At 53.0% G+C, this 23,210-nt stretch overlaps 2 protein-coding genes across 3 annotated transcripts in view; one reads left to right on the top strand and one right to left on the bottom strand.

Moving 5' to 3' along the window:
• NMNAT2 (nicotinamide nucleotide adenylyltransferase 2) overlaps window positions 1-6,842 on the top strand; it is a 26,161-nt gene extending 19,319 nt beyond the window's left edge. The window contains exons 5-11 of the mRNA XM_014886702.2: window positions 281-410; window positions 1,027-1,107; window positions 1,219-1,263; window positions 2,048-2,124; window positions 3,397-3,498; window positions 3,727-3,794; window positions 3,924-6,842. Coding sequence (XP_014742188.1) covers window positions 281-410; window positions 1,027-1,107; window positions 1,219-1,263; window positions 2,048-2,124; window positions 3,397-3,498; window positions 3,727-3,794; window positions 3,924-4,026 — 606 coding nt within the window. The 3' untranslated portion in view covers window positions 4,027-6,842. The remainder of the gene's footprint in view (window positions 1-280; window positions 411-1,026; window positions 1,108-1,218; window positions 1,264-2,047; window positions 2,125-3,396; window positions 3,499-3,726; window positions 3,795-3,923) is intronic.
• LAMC2 (laminin subunit gamma 2) lies at window positions 4,525-23,210 on the bottom strand. 2 transcript variants are annotated; one of them, XM_014886703.2, is made up of 23 exons: window positions 23,037-23,210; window positions 19,141-19,329; window positions 18,820-18,949; window positions 17,864-17,962; window positions 17,263-17,399; window positions 16,717-16,839; window positions 16,416-16,605; window positions 15,949-16,061; window positions 15,444-15,662; window positions 14,480-14,659; window positions 13,782-14,015; window positions 13,436-13,572; window positions 12,996-13,149; window positions 12,668-12,873; window positions 12,321-12,400; window positions 11,755-11,880; window positions 10,856-11,000; window positions 10,493-10,642; window positions 9,909-10,023; window positions 9,622-9,821; window positions 8,933-9,091; window positions 8,745-8,844; window positions 4,525-8,532 (listed from the first exon to the last, which is right to left on the bottom strand). In XM_014886703.2, the coding sequence occupies exons 1-23, from the start codon at window positions 23,116-23,118 to the stop codon at window positions 8,282-8,284; spliced, it is 3,519 nt and encodes a 1,172-aa protein (XP_014742189.2). In that variant the 5' UTR covers window positions 23,119-23,210; the 3' UTR covers window positions 4,525-8,281. The 2 variants fall into 2 exon arrangements, with proteins under 2 accessions (XP_014742189.2, XP_088026295.1); XM_088170169.1 differs by lacking the exon at window positions 23,037-23,210 and having other exon boundaries at window positions 19,141-22,530.

Here is a 23,210-nt window from a genome sequence, read left to right as displayed (position 1 = left end):
CTGCAGGGATGGGTGGAGGAGGAGATGTTTGCTCCTTGCTAACCCACACAAAAAAATTGATACCACCTTAAAAATGAGTCATTAGCCACAGGGTCCTGATAGTCCCAGGCCCATTTGGCGAGGTCAGATGGGACAGGGAACCCTAAAGTGAGCTGGGGTGTACCTGTCAAGAAAGATGACCTTGAACCAGGGGTGCAGAGGCTTGTTACAGGGTCAGAAAGGTTTTGCGAGGGTCCTAGGGTAAAGACACTGTTCCGACTACATCCTTCCCTGACTGCAGAGAGTGACTGGCTGCATCCTCTCCAATGTCAACACACCCTCCATCACCCCTGTGATCGGCCAGCCCCAGAATGAGTCCTCGCAGAACTTCTACCAGAACAACAACAACGTCTCCAGCAAGCCCACCGCAGGTAGGTGGCAGCAGTGCAGGGAAAAGAGGGATGACAATTTACCCCCACCTCTCAGCCAGGGCTGCCAAATATTAGAACACTGCTCCATCACCTTATTTTGGAGACAGGTGTCTCATCACCAAGTCCAGGGTGGGGCAGAGGTGTGATGCAGAAATCAGCATCCTACACAGCAAGCGCAGAAGCCAAGAACAGCTTAAAATGGCTGTGAAATTTCCTTGGACTTCAGCTGGAGGATGCTTAGGCAGTGAGACCAGCAAAAGAAAAGGCTATGTGGTACCAAGGGATGAACTGGCAGGAGAGATAATGTAGTGGGATTGCCTACAAGACAGAGGGATGTGGACCATAAAGGTATTAGCTGAGAAGAGGGAACATTACTTAAATCCCATTTAGATGGACATCTTATGATTTTCTTCATGATTTTAGCTGTCTAGCTGGTCCCTTCAAGGCACAGTGGAGCACTCTTGAGAGTTAAGACCATGAGAGGAGGTGTTGGGAGATGCTGGGAATAGTTGCACACCCAGGCAGAGGAGCATTTTGCAGAACCAGAGTGGCTGAAGTGCTCAGACAGCTAAATTGCAGAGCTTCTCTCCCATTAATTTTCCTTCTTCCCCTTTAGCAAAGATCTTGGGGAAGGTAGGAGAAAGCCTGAGCCGGATTTGCTGTGTTCGCCCGCCCATGGAGCGCTTCACCTTTGTGGGTATGTAGAGGAAAGGTCCAGCATCACCTCTAGAGATCCACTCCCCACCCTTCCTCCCAACCCCTCTTTGAGGCTGGGCACCAGCACCTCTCTTTTGCTGCCCTTTCTCAGATGAAAATGCCAACCTGGGGACAGTGATGAGATATGAAGAGATTGGTGAGTACACAGCCCCTCTCCACATTGCTCCCATTCCTCTGGGCCAGTGCTGCATGGCTTGAGAGCACCTGCATGACAGCTCTGGCAGATATAGAACCATCTCACCTTGGTGCCAGCTATTGGGGCTCAGGAATGCAACAGAAACAGCTCTAAGTGGGCTGAGCCTAGTCCCGTTGACAGACAACAGCCTGAAATAAGGGAGTGTGCAACGGGGACACAGCTCCCAGCATTGGCACAGACCTGCCGTGGCATCCTGTCCTCAGAATCCCAGCAAGTGCCATCAAACTTGGCCTCCCATGGTGGTGCCACCCCATCCCTGCATTTCCTGCAGCCCTGCAGAGCCTCACAAAGCAGCAGGAGAGATTTTGACTGCCTGACCAGCCATGGTACCCCTTGCTCTATAGACTTTTGGGGTTTTAGCCCTACCGGACATCACCTAGAGCTCTGCATGGGAAGCTTGCTGGTGGTTTTGAGACCCTTTTCACGCATTGCCTGGCCCTACAGCCATCCTAGCACTAGAACCATGCAGAGCCTAAAGGCTTTGGCCACCTGGGAATGCCAAACAGGGAGGCATTCTCCTATGTAGCCACCTCTTCTCACCCCTCTGGGGACGTTTTATGGCTTTTGTCTGGCAGTTATGCAAATTGATTAATCTCTATGGGCCTGTCAGAGCAGAAGATTCCTTCCCACAGCACAATTTTCTTGCTGAGCTCGAAGCTGGGGGTGGGGGATGTCTGTTCAGCCCCCTGTGCTCCCACCTTTGAGCTTCTCTCCTCTTTTGCAGAGCTTCGCATCTTGCTGCTCTGTGGCAGTGACCTGCTGGAATCCTTCTGCATCCCTGGCCTCTGGAATGAGGCAGACGTGAGTCACCAGTGCCAGGCACCCCTCCATGCTCCTCCTCCTCTGCTTCCCACAGCCAGTGCTCCTGGGAACCACTAGGTCTCTTGGGATGACAGGAGCTGTGCCCACCATCTCTACTGCCTCCTCCATCCCAACCCTGTCATCTCCCCTACACATTTCCACAGGGCGTCCATGGTCCCAAGCCCTGTACCCTGTTCACTGTTCATGCAGAGGATGTCACCCGGGGTGGCAGGGTAAGCCTGTCCCAAGGCATTTCCAAAGGCTGTGCTCCCATTCCCTGTCCCTCGGAAGGAACTAGTATCAAGTAGATGCCTATCCCAGCAGAGTGAGTTATACAGGTAGGAAATAAGGTAGTCACATGAGTGGTCCAGATGTTAGGAACATAATTAGAGCCAGATGAATGTATTTCACTGTTGGTCCTTGCTGGAAGAAGCTGTATTTTCATGGTAGAATACCAGCCCTGGAGAGGGGCTGGGCTACTGACCCACCAGCTGCTCGTGGCAGTGGGAGCCATGCTTGGCTATGAGGGCTCCCCTAGCTCCTCACTGAAATCAGTCAGTCAACACAAACTTCTCTCCTTGAACTTCTCAGCCTTCAAAAATCAGTTACCACAACTTCAGTCCTTAACTTTTTAAAGCATTTAGGCAGCAGTCATCTCCTTTGAAGGGTTAGAAAAATTGAAATGAGCCAAGCCCGGTAGCCCAGCACAAAGGATGCAGAAACTACATCAAAGCACAGGCAGAAGATGCATTCTGCAGCAGCACCTCATAGGCTCCTGCTGCCTGAATTTGCTGACCCAAAGCTCTTTTAGATGAGCCTGATTTGTCTCACCTGAGATGGGTGTGAGCACCATGAGCAGTCCCCATGCAGTAGCAAATTTGACCAAACAACCTTGGAAGAACAATCCCCTCAGATCTCTGTCAGGACCAATACATCCATCCTGCTCATGAACCCTTCCAGTGAGGAAGAGGTCACAATTCACCTTGGGCAACCTCTTCTGCTATCACCTCCTTCTGCCCAAGTCCTCCTCAAAGCCAGACCTCAACATCTACTAATAGGATTTAACCCTGTGCCTTTTATTCTATCTACTTCCGACCACGTGCCTGCATAGTTCCATTTTTCTGCCAAAGGCTGTTGTCATAGCCTCAAAATCACTCACCATCTCCCTCGAGACCATAATCCAGCTCTCACAGGGCAGGGCGGGGTTGGCAGACAGTGGCAGGTTTTGCATGGGGTGGCTCTAAAGCTCTCCACCCTCTGTGTTGCTCCCAGATGGAGGTGATCGTTGGGGAGTTTGGGATCGTGGTGGTGCCCCGGGATGGAGCAGACCCTGAGCGGATCATGAACCACTCCTCCATACTCCGCAAGTACAAAGTGAGTGAATGGGTGCATGTGTGGCCAGGGACGGCTGTGAGAGGACTTGCAGTCTCTCTGCGCCCAGGGGGACACTTGTCATGGGACACAAAGTATCTCAGGCTCAAGTACTCTCAGCTGATGATGGGATGAGCAATGGGTCATTACACAGCAGGGTGGGGAGGCTGGAGGGGCAGATATCTGCTTTCAAACCATCCCTTCACTCCTGTTTTCCTCTTTGCCCTGCAGAACAACATCCTAGTGGTGAAGGACGACTCAAACCACCCCATGTCAGTTGTCAGTTCCACCAAAAGCAGGTGAGTGAAGCAGGGCTACTCCCACTACAGAGTGGGGAGTCGGGTGTCCCCAGCCAGCCTCTCCATTTGCAGGGGCACCTGACCCACCCAAGTGGGCCCTGACACCTTTCTCTCTCCCCATGCCCCCAGACTGGCCCTGCAGCACGGGGATGGACATGTCGTGGATTACCTCTGCCAGCCTGTCATTGACTACATCCTCAAGAGCCAGCTCTACATCAATGCCTCTGGCTAAGTGCCCGAGATCTTGCAGTGAGACAGCCCTCATGTCCCACCTGCCTACAGCTCTGCATCACTCTTTTCTCTCTCTCAGTCCGTGTCTCCATCTTTCTCCCCATCCCATGGCCTCCTGCCCATGTCTGCCTCTCACCCCCAGCACCAACACCTGTTGTGCAGCCATATCCAGGGAATGGTTTGATCTCTTTTTCTGGGGTACTGCCCTGCCCTTTATGCATGGGGAGGGAGGAGGAGCTGGTCAGGGAGCGACATGCTCTGTGTGCTCCCAGCATGTCCCTGGGAAATGGTCCCCTCAGTCCATCTTCCCAGCATGCTTAGAGCAGAGGCTGCCTATTCTGCATCATCTTACACAAATTAAGCTCAATAAATCTGTGTGGATTTTTTTTATTAAGTAGCTTTAGTGTGAGCCTTTTGGGCCTCTCAACACAGTGACCAACCAAACCCTGGTTGGCAGCGGGCAGTTGTAACACAACCAGCTCGGTGCCCCACAGCAGGGGAACCTCCTCAGGCCAGCCATGAGACAACCCAGCTAACACAATCCTCCTCCTGCCCCTGAAAAGTCATGGAGAAGGCATTTCTAAAGGGGAGCAGAGGCCTTGGTGAGCATTGCTGCTGAAGCATTATGGGGAGAATGTCATGTCTCACCTTCCCTTAGCTGCAAGAACTGAAGCCACTCCCTAGGCAAGTGAAGTTGGAGTGATGTTCTACTCTTACCCAGTGTCAGAGGGGGCATCCCACAGCACTTAAAAAGGGATCTGCCATTTATGGGGCCAAGAAATTGGGTAGAAAGAAGCAGGTGGTGAGCCAAAGCCTCTGATGAGAATTTTCCGCAAACCTGGCTGTGTTCATCCCCATCCTCTATCCTCCAGGTCTCCATTTCTGCTCCATCCATCTTCTCCTGCCACTCCTACTCTCTTCCTCTCCTTGAAGAGTTCATTAAATGCATGATAACCTCCTCCTCCTCCCAAACCATCCATGGCTACTTTGCACATTCCTTGAGACAAGCCAGGCTCCTGCTCCTGCCTGTGATATGCCCCCTGATGCCAGGGATGGACCCTAGTGGAGATGCTCACAGTAAAAGCAGGACAGGTAATGTGGAGCAGTTACTGAAATCTTGTGGAGAGGAGGGTTGCTGGAGCAGCACCTTGTCCTGCTGATCATCCTTAGGGCACAAGGACCCTGAACACCTCCTCGGGAACCTCACAGCCCTGAGGAGTTTAGCCCTCACCTTCTCCTCTCCCTTTGTTTGCTGTAACCTTGTATCATTTTGGGTAGAGTCCTGCCTGTGGCTGAGAGTCCTCCAGGGTCTTTCAAGGAAAGATCTGAAATTCCTTTTATTTTGTCCCTTAAAAGTCCATAAAGGGTTACAAGTAGCTCTCAGGCAAGCTCCAAAGGTGGGACTTCGTGCTAAATTTGGTGACCTGCTGGGTGCTGCTGGCATCCTTGGGACAGCAAGCCGCTTTGGACAAACAAGGAGACCCACAGACACAGGGTCCTTGAAGCAGACAGGATTTTAGGAGCAATAGCTGACAACTTCTCAGAAGGGCACAGCCCTTCCCAGAAAGGCAAGTGATGTGACTCACCCAAAGGCCAAAAGAGGTCTTTCCTTGTCAGGAATTTTCCTCTGCATGGAAAGATTTTTTGGGGGAACTGTTCTAAATTTGGCAACTGAGTCCCTCAGTGCCAGCTCTGGTATCCCCAGGTGGTTGAGTACGTATCTCATAGGATGTGGAGATATGGAGATACCAAAGCAGAGAAGGTGGAGAGTGTGTGGATACTCTGCTCCAGGGAGGCCTTCAGCCAGTCTGAGCTGGTCACCACCACACCACTTGAGCTCCCCTAATGGTGACACCTCATCCTGAGACAGCCAGTGTATGTCAGCCACTTACTGAACTCCTCTCCACCTGCTGTTCTCACATGTTGTGTTTGTCAGCCTCCCTTCCCTCTCCACCCCAACACACAAGTTATCCCAAACAGTAGCCTCCCTCTCTCCCTCCCTCCCTTCCTTGCCAGATGTCCCGTGTTTCTTAGCTCCGAGCCAGAGAAACAGCAATGGTGGCAACCAGCCTCCAAAACACACAGAGGGACTGAACCTCCAGGGGCGAGACACCTCTGAAGTGGGAGCAAAGACAGCGGGTTTTCCCTAAGGAAAGACAGAGAAAATTAAACAATGGAGATGGGGAAAGGAAGAAAGTGTCATGTCCGAGAGCCATCTCTGATCCTCCCTCCCTACCTCCCTCTGGTACACAGAAGGGAGTGGGAGTGCCATGGCCTCCTGATCCACGTGGTTGGGACAGTGAAACTTAGCTGTAGTGGGGATGATGAGTTTGTTCTGTCCTACTTTTGCTCTTACCTTCGTGTATCCACTCAGTAAAACTCACAGGATAGGGGAGGGATGGGGGTTTTTAATGGGGCCTTCAGCTCTGGGACTGGTTTAAAGAAATGTCTTTGGGTGGGCATGGGAAGAAAATAATCATCTGTGATGATCCATGTGACCGCTGGGGAGCTGAGGGATGGGGTTTCCAGGGTGCAGGGGAGGTGTGGGAAGAAGCTTGTGGGTTTTGGTCTTTGAACCGCCACTTTTTAACAGTCAATTTGCTGCAAGTGAAATGAACTTCAAACGTCTTTTTGGGAAAGAAAATAAAGGGGGGAGGGAAAGGGGTTGAAGTTGCCATGCCACCAATTTCACCTTTGTCAAAAGTTTTGGAGCCTTTTTCTTCTTTTTTTTCTGTTGCTATATGAAAAAACGGTCATTGACAAAAAATACTTTATCAGCAAAATGTTTAAATTATGTAATAAACAAAATAAAACAGAGATGTTACTGGTGTGATTTTAAAACAGCCCCAAGACCGAGTCAGAACAAGAGAGGAAATGCCTGCACTGCTGGGATAACCCATGGCCAAATCCCCCCAAATGAAGCCTGAAAAAATAAAGTGCTAGGCAAGATCTAGCCAAGAGTATTCATCATTTATTGACATCCTATCTTTCAAAAAATCCAACTCTTGGAAAAACAGGTCCCTAATAGCTGTCCCTATGTCTATAACAGGAGAAGGGACACATGCCAGGGGCTAAAATACATCTCACTTAAATAGAAGTGTAAAGCAGACATAATACTCTGTAGATCATGAAGCAAAAGCATAAATGCTGCTTTATCAAATTCTGCTTTATCGGAGACTCAAGAGAGAAGGAGAGGTGAGTGAGTCCCCAGTGTCCTCCTCCATCTGGGACCTCCTCTTTCACCACCACGCAGGGCAGGGGCTTCAGCAGAGCTTCAGCTTCCAGCATCTGGTGGCACTTACTTCCCCTGAAACTTCCCCTGCATGGCATCTGAAGGAAGGTGGGAGCAGTGTCAGAATGCAGCTGGACCCACATGAAAGCTGCAGTGAAGGGTGAAGGGAGCACTGTGGTCTTTGGCTCATCCAAGCTCTCTTGACATGAACAGCAGGAAACCCCTGTGGAGAGCTACCTTAGTGGTGATGGTGGCCTCTGAGAAACATACAGCACCATGAAGGAGAGAGGGAAGACAGGCAGCACCAAACCAGAGGTGGAGAGAGGGAAGACAGGCAGCACCAAACCAGAGGTGGAGACACATTCAAGGCATCTTCAGTAGCTTTAAACTAATGAAATCAGGTAACAGAGACTGCAGTAGAATGGGACGAGCCACAGCATGCCAGCAAGGGGAAGACTGCCAGTCCAGGAGGAGACACCACGTGAAACATCACCAGTGCCACAACTCAGAACTCATCTCCCCCAGCAGCCTCTCATGCTGCTTGCTCCCTTGCTCCTGAGCTGTCAAAGGTGAGGAAAACCCCATGGAGAACAGGAGGAGCTGGTGGTGGCAGTGTCAAAAGTATGGACAGAGACCCTAATCCTTCTGTGTGTGCCGGACCAGGACAGGGCATCCACAGGTGATGGAGAACCTCTCGGTTATGAGCTCCAGGGTCCAAACTGTGCAAACTCACAAAGTTGACATCTAATGCTGCACCTCAGAGATATATTGCAGGAATGGGCTGTTTTTTAGACAGTAGCACCTTCACAAACCAGGAGTCTCCTTCCTCCCATGAGCAAGGGACGGAGCACTCTGAAAAATTAGGGACTTCCCAGGGCCAGTGGGAGATTGTGAACTTCACCTGCCACACTGATCTTGAGGGTAAGGATCAGTTTAACACAATCAAACACAGCCAGTCCTGCCAGATTTGGGGAGGCCCTCCTGCCTTCAGCCTGGCAGGTGCTGCACCCTTTCCAGAGCTGGCTCATGGCAATTCAATGGCTTTTGTGTTGTAGCAGCCTGGAGGAAAACTCTTCTGGATATCCTCCAGGTTGTTAATATCAGCCACGATGTCATCGATGCTGCTCTCCAGCATGCGCACCCGGGCCTTCTGCAGCGCTGCTGTCTGCTCCAGCTCCGACATCTCCGCCTTCAGCTGCTTGCTTCTGCTTTTGGCTTTGCTGAAGTTCGCCTCTAGCTGCCTCAGGCCATCCTCATCCACAGCACCAGGCTGGTCTTTTGCACAGAAGGAAAACAAGGAATAGGAAAGCATGCATGGAGGCTGAGCACTTTCTAGATCTTTCTAGATCCTTCATCTCCACCCTGCTGCCCAGCCTGTTCACAGGCATCAGGCAATTTAGCTTCCCACTAAACTCCCAGAAGCCCCGCCTAGACCCCAGTGGGGACTGGTCTCCATCCACCCCCCACAGCAGCATGGCAAAACCTACTCATGAGACGGAGCAGCTCTTCCAAGGCAGTCAGCGTCTTCTGCACAGCTGCCCCTGCCCGGCCAGCCTTGTCATGGACCCTCTGAGCTTCCTGAGCTGTCTGAAGGAGAAAAGGCAGCAGCTGTAGGGTGAAATCGAGCCCATAAGTCAACAGGGAAGGAGACAAGGCAAGGGAGATGGGGACCCACCTTCTCTATCACAGCAGCATCCGCCTCAACCTCCAAGAGTTTCCTCTCAAATGAGTCCTCCACTTCCTTGGCCTCCTGTTGCAGGGTGGCCACTGCCTTCTCCAGGGCAAGGACACCGTCAGCCGTCTTGTTGGCTTCCTCCTTGAGCCGGGCAATCTCCTAGGTGTTGCATATAGGAAAAGGCAGTCTCAGAGGAACAGAGCACAGCCAAAATCATCCTGGGTACACTGGAATAGGGAACTGGTAGAACCTGGTTCCTTCTACAAGGAACCCAAAAGTATCACAAGCTGTCCTCATGTTCTCCCACCAATTGCTCCAGAGAGTTGTTTCTATGTCCATGGCTCAATCCCTCCCTCACACATCAGCAAATCCCTGGGGAATTACAACACACATCTGGGAGGTGAACCCACAAACATCAGTTTTTGGGACCTCACAGGCCTGCCAGTGACTCTGGCTGCAGAAGTGAAAAAATCCCCTTGGTTACTGAAAGGCAGCTACAGTGAGATGCCATCGAGATCCTCATGGAAGAAATGTGCCTGCAGAGATTATCTACAGCCAAACTGTAGAAAAACTGCAGCTCAAAAATCAACCCCTCAGGTCCACCATGAGGTTGCTAACCATCTCCTCTTCTATGTTTTTCTGCTTCCAAATCTTTTTCTGACAGCAACAGCACCAGAGTCTGTCCTCACCTCTTGGATTCCTGTGGTGGTTTTCTTCACCACCTCCACCACGCTGCTGCCTGCCTTTGATTCAGAAGCAGCACTGTCCACGATCCCTTTGGCTCGGTCTGTCTTCTCCCTGGCAGCGGTGACCATGCTGCTGATAATGGGCAGCCTCCTCATGGCATCTTTGGCTTCCCTCCTCTTGTCCTCTGCTTGCAGGTTGAACTCTGAAAGAAACACACGTGGAAATGAAGCCACGCTACTTTTGTGAGATCCCATATGGAAAGGAAAATGAAGGGCTTCTAGGACGCTACCCTTGAGGCTCTTGAGGATCTGTTCCACCTCGTAGAAGGTGGCATTGCCAGCACTCACGGCTTGCAGGGCTGTGCTCCTGGCAAGGGTGGCTCGGGACAGCAGCTGAGTCAGCTTCTGCAATGTATCAAGGGACACAAAGGGTAGGTGAAGGACACGGTGTGGGAGCATCACATGGTCCCAGAGCAGTCTGGGAGGACCTGGGCTGGAAGAGACCTATTAGTCTGTTTCCAAATGCTTGCTCTTGCTGCTAAATCAAGACTACCACAGGCTGATCTGCCATCAGAAGCTTGTGCCAGTGTTCCTCAAGCAGCTCCAGCTCTATCCTGAGTCATCTCAGCTCTAATCTTTGCAGGAGCAGGTCTTCAGCCTGCCCTTACATGGGGGAGACGTGCAGGTGAGACCCTGCACCAGCAGCTCCCTGCACTCACTGAGGTCTGAAGACCAGCCCAAGGAAGGGTCCAGTCCTGCACCAGGCAGGCAGAGCTGCCTTTGGCAGCTGGGCAAGGACAGTGGTAGGGCCACAGGCATCCCCCCAAGGCTGCAGCTCCTGCTGGGGGTGACCCCTCTCCAGCCAACCTCTTACCGCTCTCTCGCCCTCTTGCCCTTGTAGCAGCTGCTTGGCTTCCTCCTCCCAGTGCCCCACGCGGCTCTGCAGGCCCCGGTACTGGGCCAGGGACGTCTCCACCAGGCTCTGCAGGGCACTTGCATCCTTCTTCAGCCTCGAGGCCTCTTCCTGAAACAGAGACATAGTGGGGTCCCCAGCATGTCCCCAGTGCCTCCCAGGAACCAGAGACAAAAGGGGAAAAAGGGTAGGAAGATGCCTATCTAGTGGCTCTCCAACAGGGATGAAGCCCTGGGAAGGGCTGAGCTTGTGGTGGGATAAGCGGGGAGGGCATCAGGAGGAGCAAAATGGGATCTCCTGGTCTGACAGGCAAACAGCCCTCACCTTAAAAGACCCAACATCCATCTCTGTCAGGCGGGACAGGGAGCTGAGGAGCACCAGGCTGCCCTGATAAGCCATGTCTGCCTTGAAGGCCATTCCATCAGCATCAGCCTTCAGGCCTCCAGCCAGTGACTTGAGCTCCTCATACCTGTACAGATGTGAGGTTGGACAGTTTGGTACCAGCCAAGCTGCCAGCCTCCCACCCCAGCAATAATACCATCTGCATTGACTTCTTCACATTCTCCAAGGCCCCATGCAGATTTATCACACATAAAATGTCAATTGCAAACATTCCCTGCATCACAGTCCCTCCAATGAGCAGGGCATCTGCTGGCTCCTTACTCCCACTCCAAATTCAGAGGTTTCACACAGCTGAACCTTCACAGGCCTCATGGTAGTTCTGCTAATCCCTACCCTACCACTGTGTGTTTTCTACTGCACATCCCTGTTCAACTTCTTAACTTCCTTCAAGGCTGCTGCTCACATCCCACCCATGGTGTGGATGGTGGATCCCAACACCACCGTAGTGGGCTCTGGAGAGGCCAAGTCTGACCAAAGGAGCCACGATGGACTTAAATTCACCCTTGGGCTAAACCCAGCCCAGATTTTCAACCACATGTGGAAATCATCCCCAGAAGCCTGTTCACACAAGTGGTGTGAACCTCTGCCCAGCTGCAGGCAGGACCCCAGGAGCACTGAGGGCTGTGAGGAGGGAAGCAACGCTTCCCAGAGCTGCCGACCCTCCATCTCCACCCCTCAGACACGCCAGCAAATGCCCTGACCCCAACTGCACACTTCTGCAGCTCAAATGGGGAGGCAAGGAAGAGGGCCTGGATCCTTGGCCATCCCCCTCTCCCTCCCAGCTCCACACACGACACTCAGGCCAAGGCAGCTGCACTCACCTGCCGGGCAGGGAGCCCAGGGCAGCCTCTCCACCTGCGGCCGCTTGCAGCAGCTCCAGTGCCTGCCGTGCATCCTCCCGTGCCACCTTTGCAGCTTGGTCAATGGCATTGGCTGCTTGTGTGTGGCTGCAGAGCACAGAGGGAGCTTGTCAAAAAGGGTTCCCACCCAGGTTTTCTCCACCAACTTCCTTTACTGTTGCATTCACTGATGCTGGATCACACCCCTTTGGAAAACACATGTCTGCAAAGGGCACCTGTATTTTGCTTGTTTCTCCTGCTTTTCCCAAGGACAGAGGAGCACTGGGGAGGGCAGAAGCTCTCTGTTCCAACTGGACATCCAAGGGCAAAACTGATCCCAAAGATGCTTCTAAATCACATCAAATTACATCTTCAAAGATAGCTGAGGACAACTCTACAGGGCAGCAAAGACAGCCCAGCAGCTGCATCTTCCCGTGCTCCAGGGCTGCCAGATGTCAACCAGAACCCTCCAAAAACAACCTTCTGGGCACCTAGCAGGATCTCAGTCCTCCTCCCCTCTCTCTTTACTAACAGTGGGAACAACTCACCTGTTGGCCAGCCTCAGAGCCTCCTGGGCCAGCAGCAAGAACTGATTCGAACCCCCGGGAAAGCTTGAAACAGGAATGTTCTGAGGGAGGAAGGAAGACAGGTGTGAGTGCTCTTCTCTCCTCTCCATCCAATTTGGCAGTGAAAGAGGCAACTACAGCAAGTTAAACCTCCATTGCCCCCAAAGACCCCTGCCAGCTCCTCTCAAGGTCCTGACTCCAAAGCAAGGACCACCAGAACACCTGCATTCACAAAACAACTCCTGTAATTCCTTAAATCCTTGCTTTCTCTCTTGATTTTTCCCCAGCCCCGAGCTGAACTAGGAGCATGTCACACGGGATGCTCTTACCACCCGAAGGAGAGCGGCACTGCTGCGATCCAGGTCCAGCCTGGCTCTCTCCAGCAGCTGACGAGTGTCCTGCACCTGCCTCTCATACTGGCTCCCCAGAGACCTCAGTCTCTCCTCTGTTGCCTTGATCTCGTCCAAGCGACTCTGGGAGCTGGACCCTTGCCCTTTCATCATGGCCACACGGGCTTCCAGAGACCTGTCAGAGGCTGGTGAGAAGGAAAGACAAAGGCTGAAGAGAAACTCGTCGCTGTGCAAAAAAAGCCCAGGCAGCAAAATCCTCCCTGATACAGCCCAGTGGCCCCATCCACGAGCCGTGGGCAGGTGGTACCTTGAAGGCTCAGGGCTTCCCTGAGGATGGTCCGCAGCATCTCCTCAGCCACCAGCATCCTCCCCTCCAGCTCCCGACTCTCGGTCCCACCGCCAGCTCGCACCTCTGACAGGAGCAGCTCCAGCTCCCCCAGCTGCTGCAGGTACCGCTCCAGCTGCAACCACAGGCCAGGCCATCAGCCAGCAGGACACCAAACCCACAGGGGAAAGACCAGAGTGGGAACCAGGGCCACAGTCAGGCCCAAGGACAGAGACCAAAATGAAGGCTCATTTTAGGATGGGGCACAAAAGATCAGTTGAATCGGGGACAAAGACAAGGTTTGAATTCACATTTCACTTGCACCAGGAGAAGATGCTTGAGGACAGGAGGAGACACTGAGGGAGAGCAAATCACTGCACTCCTTGCTGCTCAGTGGCCCTGGGGCTGGCACAGATGCTCACCTGCACTTTCACCTGGTCATAGCAAGCTGGGCACTCGCTCTCTTCACAGCGGGGACCCTCAAAGCCCGGTTTGCAGATGCAGCTCCCGTCACTCCTGCACTTCAGGGGCTCAGCACCAACTGAGTCGCAGGTACAGGCTGCAGGTCAGAGTGACACAGGCTCAGGGGGCCTGGCCCCACCTCAAGCCACAGCACATCTCTCCCTGCTTTCCTCCCTCATTTAGCCTTGTGCTTTGGTACCTGCTCATCATTCCCACTTTCCAGCATCCTTCTTCCCATCAAACCACTCCATAGTCAGCCATGGGTTTTCTTACTCATCCCTAGCTCAGACAGCACCTGGGTCTCACCTCTGCACTTGTCAGAGGGGTCGGGGGCCAGGGGGTTCCCGAAGAAGCCATCCTTGCAGCGGTCGCAGTAGAAGCCAGCGGTGTTGTAGATGCACTTGAGGCACTCGCCGGTCTGGCGGTCACAGTTGCCCACGGCGTTGGGCTCCACGTTGCCATTGCACCGGCACGGCTGGCAAGGCTGGGAAGCCGCTGGATTTCCAAAATAGCCATCGGCACAGTACTCACAATTGGCCCCTTTTGGGAAAGAAGAGATGAACAGGAGTTAATGCTTGTGCCTAAGAGACAGAGGCTGACTTGCTGCTTGTGTCCCAAAAAAATGAGGGTGTTCAGCCCCATCAGGGTTGGCACAACAGCTGCTCTGCTGTCATCATCACCACGGCCAACACACAATGCCCCACACTCGCCCTCGAAAGCTGGGTGCCACAACTGACCTTCTACAAGTTGTTTCCTATTTGTTTTTTTCCTTTTTTTTTGTTCCCCTCCATCTCCTACCCATCCTTTCTCCATCCATGTTACATTTAGAGGAGAACTTTTCCTGGAGCAGGACAAAGTGTGTTTACCCAACCCTTGGGGCTCAAGCACCCCACTGCAGGCAGGAGTGGCAGTGTTGCAGGCAAGCCGGGCTGGGACAGTGTGGATCTGCCCAGCCCCAAGCATTCCTGTAGAAAAAGGCAGAGCAGAAGCAAGAAGGGCATTACCAGCAGCTCCAGGAGGGCAGTGGCCACAGATGACATCCTGGCCACCCGGCCCCAGGGAGCAGCCCTGGCCCAGCCCGCAGGGACAGGTCCTGCAGCCGTTCAGCTGCCGGGGGTCTCGGTAGGAGCCGAAGGGGCAGCTGGCACCATTGCCCACATTCTCATCTCCTGAGTAGCATTCACCTGGAGGAGCAAGGAAAGGGCTTAGGGCAGTTTACTCACATTCCTGGTGGGACATCATCCACCACTCCAGCAACACAAGCACCCGTAGTCCAGCAACCTCCATGAGATCTCTTCAGATCCCCACCATGCCCACACCATGTCCCACATTAAATCATGGAAGGAACATTTAAAGGTCATCTAGTCCAACTCCCCTGCAACAGGCAAGGACTTCTTCAACTAAACCAGGTTGCTCAGGCTCTGCCCAAATATTGCCATACTTAACTTTCAAATAAGAAATCAGAAGTGAAGAAATATTGCTATATGGGCAGAAGGAGATGTTTTTTTCTCTCTCCAACATACATCCAATTTGTTCCAAATGCATCTGACTGCAGTGCTTCTACGCTCTGGGGAGTTTTGTCTTGGATGGTCCTTACATTTCAGACTCAAGTCACAGAATCATGATCACAGACAGAATCTCAGAATCACAGACGAGTCACAGAATCACAGAATCATTAAGGTTGGAAAAGCCCTCCAAGACCATTGAGTCCAACCTGTGGCAGATCCCCACCTTGTCATCCAGCCCAGAGCACTGAATGACATGTCCAGTCCTTCCCTGGCCACCTCCAGAGATGATGACTCCACCACCTCCCTAGGCAGCCCCTTCCAATATCTAATGACTCCTTCCATTAAGTAATTTCTGTGAAGTCGATGGTCTCAGCTCTCCACTGTTCTGTTCTCGGGACACAGGCACTTCCCTGCATTCCCATACAGCCCACAAGCACAGCGTGGTGGTGCCTTCTCTTACCGGTGTCAGGATCACAAATTCCTCCCCCCTGGCAATTGCAGGGCACGCAGGTGCTGAAGGGCCCCTGGCCGGGGGCGTCTCTGCGGTAGCCAGGGGCACAACTCTCGCAGAACTGGCCCCGGAACGCCGCCGGGCACTGGCAGCGCTCCACCCACGGGGCAGGGACACCGGGCACGGGCAGGGCTGACACCAGGGTGACGTTGTCGATGTAGCCAGTGCCTGCAGGGAAGCACAGCCAGTCACCCCGGGGAACGGCAGCTCCACCTGCACGACCCCCACAGCCAGCACCTGCACAGGTCACACATTCTATTGCAATGCTCCTGGGCAAATGGAGCAGCCAAATCAGTTGCTATCCTGCTCCATCTCTTCACTATTTAATTTTCCCCCCTTGGAGCACTTATTATTTTTATCTTTTAATAAATTTTAGCAAAGGTGTATCCATCCAGAGACTAGCTGTCTCCAACAGCTGGGAGAAGCCAACCTTGCAAGCTCCCTCTGCACTTACTGTATTCCCCGAAGGTGGCCCGGATCCAGAGGGCTGTCAGGTTTCCCAGCAGCCTGCGAAATTCAAAGTGATTCAGCCTTGGGCTCCAGTTGTTGCTTGGGTGCTCGTCCAGCCTGCCGTAGGAGAGGAGGGAAGTGGAACTGGTTTCAAAAAAACTGAGATGCCTCCTCCAAAAAACACAACAGCCCTCGCCCATCTCCCTCCTGGGAGTTTAAGGCTTTGGGCAAAAACCTCCATGCATGCAACTGATCCAGAGCCGAGAACCCAACTCAACCTCAAGCCACACCTTCTGCTGCCCATCTCACAAAGTAACCTGCTTATCCAGGACAGAAGCACCTGAGATGCATCCAGTCCAAACCAGACAGCCATTTTCCACCTCCAAGGAACCACAGCTGAACCTAGGACCTCCTTGAAGCTGCAACCGTTCTTGTTCCCCCTGCCCCAAACACTCCAGCTTCCCACTTTACCTGAACGTGTACGTCTGGCTGATGCCGCAGGGCAGGACCTCTCCCTGGGGCAAGAAGGGGGCAGTGACTCTCAGGCCATGTCCTTCCAGGACCACATCATGCAGAGAAGGCTGGCGTCCCCCTCGGTCCAGGCGGTAACCAAAGGAGAGCACCTGGCCATAGCTCAGCTGCTGGTTCCCAAGGAATTTTGCTGCAAAGGGAAAATCAAAGGCTTAAAACCATTCCTTCCTCCTAAAGGCTCAGTTCATGGGATCAGAACAAGCAAAGGGTTCACTCTGCCCACCACTGATCCCGCACCTACCAGGTGCTACGAAGTATATTGGCTCCGATCTCCTTGCTGCTATGAAGGCATCCTGGTGGCGTGGGGACCACTGGAGCTGGGCTGGGGAGCCGCTTTCATGGACACCTCGCCAGCCCTCAGTACCTGGAGCACAAACAAGGAGCAGTCAGTGTGGACAGGGAAGGTGTTCCTAGGATTCCAGCAACTTTCTCGAGCTGTGTCTTATCAAAACTCTACAGCTTCCTGCTGTAGAGGGGCAGCACAGTTATCCCTGTGCCCACACATCTGTAAATCAGCATGGCTGGGCACAGAGGCCTCCTTCCAAGTGGCATGAAAGACATAATGAAGAAATCCTATGCTCCCCTCAAGCCCTGGACCCTAGTTCTGCCTACGACTGAGCCATCCCATCAAAGCAAGGTTGCTGCATCCACAAGCAGGTTGGATGAGCATCCAAGGAGTCAGCACAGCCCAAGCAGGGCTGTGAACCACGTGGTTCCTCCAGCCCTTTGAAGAGAAGGGATGGCAAACACGCCCAGGAGCCATGGGGATGTCCTGCTTGGGCTTCACCTTGCTGGAAGGTAGAGGTGATGTTGTGGACACTGTGGTTGTCTGCACTGGTACACGTGTCCGAGTGCCCGTAGCAGAAGCAGGGGGAGCATCCTGCAGGGTTTCTGGCATCCAGGTTATAGAAGTGTCGCTTGCACCTGGGAAAATGCAAGAAGGGGACAATGTTCAAGTAGTTTTCTCCTTTTACTGGCCCACAGAGCCATCCCTCTGGTGCAATACAGCCATCAGCAGGGTTCAAGGTCATCACTGGGCTGGGATGGTGAGATGGGTGTGTGCAATGGCTTCAACCTGACAGAGGGCAGGGCTAGAATTGGATTCTGGGAAGAAACTGTCCTGTGAGGGGGGTGGAAGACTGGCCCAGGTTGCCCAGAAAAGGTGTAGCTATCCCATACCTGGAAGTGTCCAAAGCCAGGCTAGATGGGGCTTGGAGCAACCCGGGATAGTGGGAGGTGTCCCTGCCCATGGCAGGGGGTGGAATGAGATGAGCACTAACATCCTTTCCAACCCAAACCAGTCCAAGATTTGGTGAACTGCCAGGGAAGCAACTGCAGAGAGAAGGAGGTCGTGCCAAGCAGTGTCCAGCACATCCTCCTACACTCACCTCTGGCACCTCTCTCCAGTGGTGCTCTCCTTGCAGACACAGTGGCCAGAGTGACAGTCCCCCATGCTGCCCGCTGGGTCACACTCACACTGCAGGCTCCTGCAAAGGTGCAACAGGAACTTCTACCTGGATTTTCAGCTTGGCCTGGGAGCTCAGTGCTTCCTGCTACTACACAAGACAGTGAAGAACCCTCCCAGCTACTATTCCCATGCAAGAAGTGGGGAAATAAGCTGAACAGCCACCTCTTTCTGGAATCTGCAGCACTGTGGGTGCCAGGTAGAGCCAGTGTCCATTGCTACCCCTCCAGGGCATCCCAGAGTATCAGACCTGCCTACAAGCAAAAAGTGAAGCTCCACTGAGCTTAATAAACCCTGAGTTTAATAGACCTTGGCTGAGCTCCACCAAGCAGCAGCACCCAGCGAGGCTTGGGCAGGAGGCCAGGCCCAGCAGCAGGACTGCAGGCAGCCATCTCTTGCTAACACCCTTTGCCTGCCAGCAGCCCCAAAGGAGCAATGGCCAGGTGAGGTGAGGAAGAAGAGGACACAGCTGAGGAAGTCAGATCAGAAACATTTCTAAAAGTGATTAAACAAGGCTTCATGAAAAGGAAGGGATTGATTTGTGCATGCACATCTCCTTGTGAGTGGCACTAACATGAGGCAGCCCCACAATGGGCTGTTTTGTTTTACATGGCTGTCGCTTGTTGGGTGTTATCTGGATAATGAAACCATCACCTCAGAGAGTGGCTAAGTTCTGATTTTGATGGTGTTGCAGGACACCAAGGTCCAGCCTCACTCAAGCCCACTCTCTCCTAGCATAATTGGCTTAATGCTGTCCATGAGCTGCCATGAAACCAGCCCTGCCTTTGCAGGGGGTGTTTCCAGCCAGATAGGCCCCAGGAGAGCTTTGGAGCTGGCCCTCCTGCTGGCCTCATGCCACCAGTGGTGGCCAGCACTCACTGCTCACTCCTGCAGCACCCTGCCTCGGACAGGGACTCGAAGCCTGGCTGGCACTGGTCACACTTGTCCCCCATCACCCCAGGTTTGCAGCTGCACCGGCCATCACTGTCACACTGTGCGCTGAGGGAACCTGCAGAGAGACAGGAGGGAGAGGTTAGGATGGGCACCTTCCAACCCAAATCATTCTGTGAGTTTGTGATTATTTCAGAGGACAGGTTTTGAAACCTGTGGTCTGGTATGTAGGGTCTCAGAGCCTGAGCTGCCCAGGTGCTCAGCAGGTGCCTTAAGCGCCCTTAGCCCGGGCAGCAGCAGGGCTCGTACCCCAGGCGTGGCAGAGGCAGGGCAGGCAGCAGCGCTCCCCCCGCCGTCGGAAGAAGCCGTCCCTGCAGCGCTCGCAGCGCGGACCCTCCGTGTTGCCCTGGCAGCCCAGGCAGCGGAACCCGTTTCCCGTCTCCCTCAGGAGCTGCCAGTCGAAGATGCACTGCCTGGACATCCCGTTGCAGTCACACACTGGGGAGAAGAGAGCAGAGAGATATCTCAGATAATGCCTAGAGATGAAGGCAGCAGCAGCAATTCCACCCTGAGGGGCAAGGAACAGGCTGCAGGTGGTGCAAACCTCTCCTTCCTGCTCTGCCAACAGTGAGCTGCTTCCCCGCATCTCTGCCTTTGTCCCCAGTTTTGTCCATTAGCCACCCCAGTGTCACTGGCACCCACACCGTGCTCTGCATCCCCGCACTGGGGAGGAATGCCCCATTTCACTGCTGAGGATGGACAAACCCAAGCCAAGCAGCCATAATCCACACAATAGCATTGCCAGGGCTGCTCTCTATTCTTTCACAGGTCTTGCAACACAACCAGGGCATTGAAAAAGCAGAGATGGTTTAAAAAAAAACCCCAGTCTTATTCTGAGAAAAGCATGGATAACCTTACTGGAGACTCTGGGGAAAAGGTAAAGTTTCCTGAGGTTATCTTTTGTTTCACCTGGCCAGGAGTGAGTTGAGTAGGAAAAACTCAACCAACTTCCACCAGGTCCCTCCACTCATGTCTGCAGTGCAGGGTGATGAGGAGTGGTCTGTGATCCAAGGAGTATGGTGGAAGTGTGCCAGCCAAGAGGGAGATTAACAAAAAAGGTTTGGGTGGGATTGGACAGGTCACCTCACCCCATCCTCCCTCACTGTGAAGAAAAGCTGCAGCTGCCCACACTGCTGCATGAGGATGGCAGGAAGAACAGGCATGAGAACAGGCATGAGAACAGGCATTCTTCTATAGCCAAGAGACATGATCCCTCTGGACATGAGACTCGGGAATCTCACCAGATGTTCCTGCTTCAGCTCTCCACTGCCCTGTCCAGCTGCTCTCTTGGAGCCACCTCTCACCTACTTGGCAATCCCTCAGTGGCCAGTACTGGAGCATTTAATCCTGAGGACCTTTACTCCAGACATGCTCCTCAGGATCACTGAGGAGAGCAGGAACAGCTGAGAGAATGTTTGTCAAAGACTGGCAGGAGAAAGAAGTATCCAAAGGGAAAAAGCCAGATCCTCTGGGCTCACAGAGCCTGCTGAGGAACTGCTCCAAACCACCCTGAGGCTGCCATGGGAGCTTTGACCTCCCTCTCAGGAGCTCTGCTCACTGCTGGCTCCTTGGGACAGGAAAGGCCATCCCCAGCCATCCAACCCCTGCCCAGGTCACCTCTGAGAGCACAGGAGGTGGAGGGAGTCCAAAAACGGGCAGAAACCTGCTGCATGGATGCAGACAGCGCCTTGTACTCGTGCACACTGAGCCTCCTCCTCCTCGGCTCTCTTCTGGCACGCTCAGCCCCAGGGTACAACGTCCCTGTCCTCTGCATCTGTGATTCCTGGGGCCAGGCAAAGCCTCCTGCTCGCAGTGCTCACACCTGGGCGCCGCCCTCCCACACGCCCATCGGCACCCACATTCCAGAGGGAGGCACTCAGTGCAGCCTCTGCCAAGAGCAGGGATGACCTCATGCGCCAGCAAACAGGGAGAGAGATTTTTCCAACTTGGGCAAGCACAGCTCTTCCCTCGCAATCTGGCTGCCAGGAGACCGAGATCGAGCTCAGGAGATCTTCTGCCATCCTAACCTGCTGGGAGGGGACCCGTGGGCACAGAATTCCTGCCTCTAGGGTCTGGGAAAGCAACTCCAGCCTCAGAGGGCATCACCAGTGACCAAGGGGCATGGACAAATAAAGGACTAATGGAGAGCAGCATTGTGACACTTTTTAAAGTACTTGTGCTCACCTTCATAGTCGAAAGATCTCACTTGGGTTGATCCCACTCCCCATCCCTCTACACTCCAGCTAGAACTCAAGTTAGAAGGAACCCATAAGGATCTTTGAGTTGAACTCCACCCATCGTCCTACGTCTACACAATCCAGAGGATTTACTGGGTTGCTAAATTACAGGCATGAGCACCATTACCCCAGGGAATGAAAACCTTTGAGTGCTGCTCTACTGCTGCAGCATGTTAGGAACCAGTTCTCCAGCCCTGGAACAAATTCCTGCCTCGCTGATTCAAAGCCATTGAAGATGCTGTAGCAGGTTAGTGCCACTGGTGTGTCTGCTCCTGGTCACCTCCCTGAAACCCAGGAGCTCTGGCCAGGCTAATCCTTACCAAGAGCAAGGCACTGGAATTGATAATGAGGTGGAGCAGGAAGGAGCTGCTGGAGGATGAGGACCAGCTAAGAACAGGATCACTTCTGTACCCAACTGCCCTGAGGCTTTGCTCATGGATCATCCATGGAAAAGAGCAGGTTCCATTGATGAGAAGCTTTGCCAGCTGGGTTTCTTCAGCACTACATCAGGATGCAGGAGATCCATGGCACATATCCAGCAGGATGTAATTCCCCCAGCTCCCACCCACAGAATAAAGCATGAAAAATGTTTGATGGCTGTGCTGAGATAAATTCTCATATCAGAAAGGCTTGGAGAAGAAGACAGCAGCTTCAGGCTTCTTAAACTGTCCCCATAAATTCACAAAACCAGACAATGAGGGTGGCCCTGGGTTTGTGAGGATCCAACAGCCCTGTACACATGAGCCAACTTGCAAAGATCCTACTTCCATGAGGAGAACAACAGAGCTTTGCATGCAATGAAGGCTCCATGTCAATACCAGCCATTCCCTGCTCTGTGCTCGTGGGACAGTGACCCACAAGGCTGCCCCATCTGCTGCTCCAAGGCTGGATGTCCCCATTGCCCAGCTTTGCAGTTTCTCATTGCAGGAAGGCCTGCCTGGGGCTTCCAGGGTTCCATCAGCGTTCTAAGTTACACCATCAAAGTTACCCACTCTGCTGCAGCATAAAAACACAGCTGTTATTGACTATCAGCTTTACATACATACAGAAACAGGTTCAAGAGTCCCTGGGAAAGCAGCAGCTTCCCACACACTGCCAGGAAGGAGCAGAGGAAGAATCTCTATCAGTATTTTAAAACTTGCACGTAATTAAGGCTGATGTCATAATTAACCCAAGCAGCATATAAAGCAAAGCAGATCTTTTCTTTCCTTTGAAAAAAACCCAAACCAAAACACTTAAACAGCACTTATTTCCCACTGCACCAAACTTAAAAGTGATAAAATTCAGTTTCAAGCCCAGCAAGCTTATTTCAGAACATCAGTACTGAAGACCAAAAAAAATTTAAATCACTCAGTATTTACAAAATACTTGCAAAAACCTGATTTTGGCCAAACATAGCCATCTTCAGACTATAGGTCAAGGAAACTGAAATTCAGATAGCTGAGCTACCACTGGGCTGAACATGTTTAAATCTCTCTCCATGACACTCTCCATTACACGAGATTTGCATGTGCAAGAAGATCTGCTGGATTTTTGAAGCTGTGGACCACAGGAGACTCTTGTGGCACATCGTGAGCCCCACAGACTCACACAAAATCCAAATGCTGCCATGTTATTACAGCAAAATTGGATGCTTCCAGCTCTTCTTCAGGCTCAGGGAAGGTTTTGCTTCCAGCAGCGATGGGCACATCAGCCACTGCCTGGGCGATGCTCGTGCTCACACCCACATCCCACCCTGGCAGCACAGCTCTACACCGACAGCAATAAGGTCATCGCATATAAATTAGTTATTGAAAGGAGACACCAGTGACAAAACAAAGACCAGCTGCTCGTGGGATATTTAACCCCGGAGGAAAACCAAGCAGCACCTAGAGAGCCGCGGGGCAGGAGCGGTGCCCGGAGCCTCACCTTGTGCGCTGCGTGCGCCCAGCGCTGCGGGCAGCAGGGACGCGGCGAGGCAGGCGAGGCTCAGGAACCAGCGCTCGGCCATTTCTTGTGCCCGTCCCGGCGGGGCCCCGCACCAGCTGCCTGCTGCCTTTTTTTTGGTGCGTGTTTTATCGGCTGCTCCACCTGAGTCACTCC

Source organism: Sturnus vulgaris, chromosome 9, assembly GCF_052056855.1.
Source record: "Sturnus vulgaris isolate bStuVul1 chromosome 9, bStuVul1.hap1, whole genome shotgun sequence".
Taxonomy (NCBI): domain Eukaryota; kingdom Metazoa; phylum Chordata; class Aves; order Passeriformes; family Sturnidae; genus Sturnus; species Sturnus vulgaris.
The sequence above is the reverse complement of the archived record's forward strand: the minus strand, read 5'-3'. Positions and strand labels throughout refer to the sequence as shown.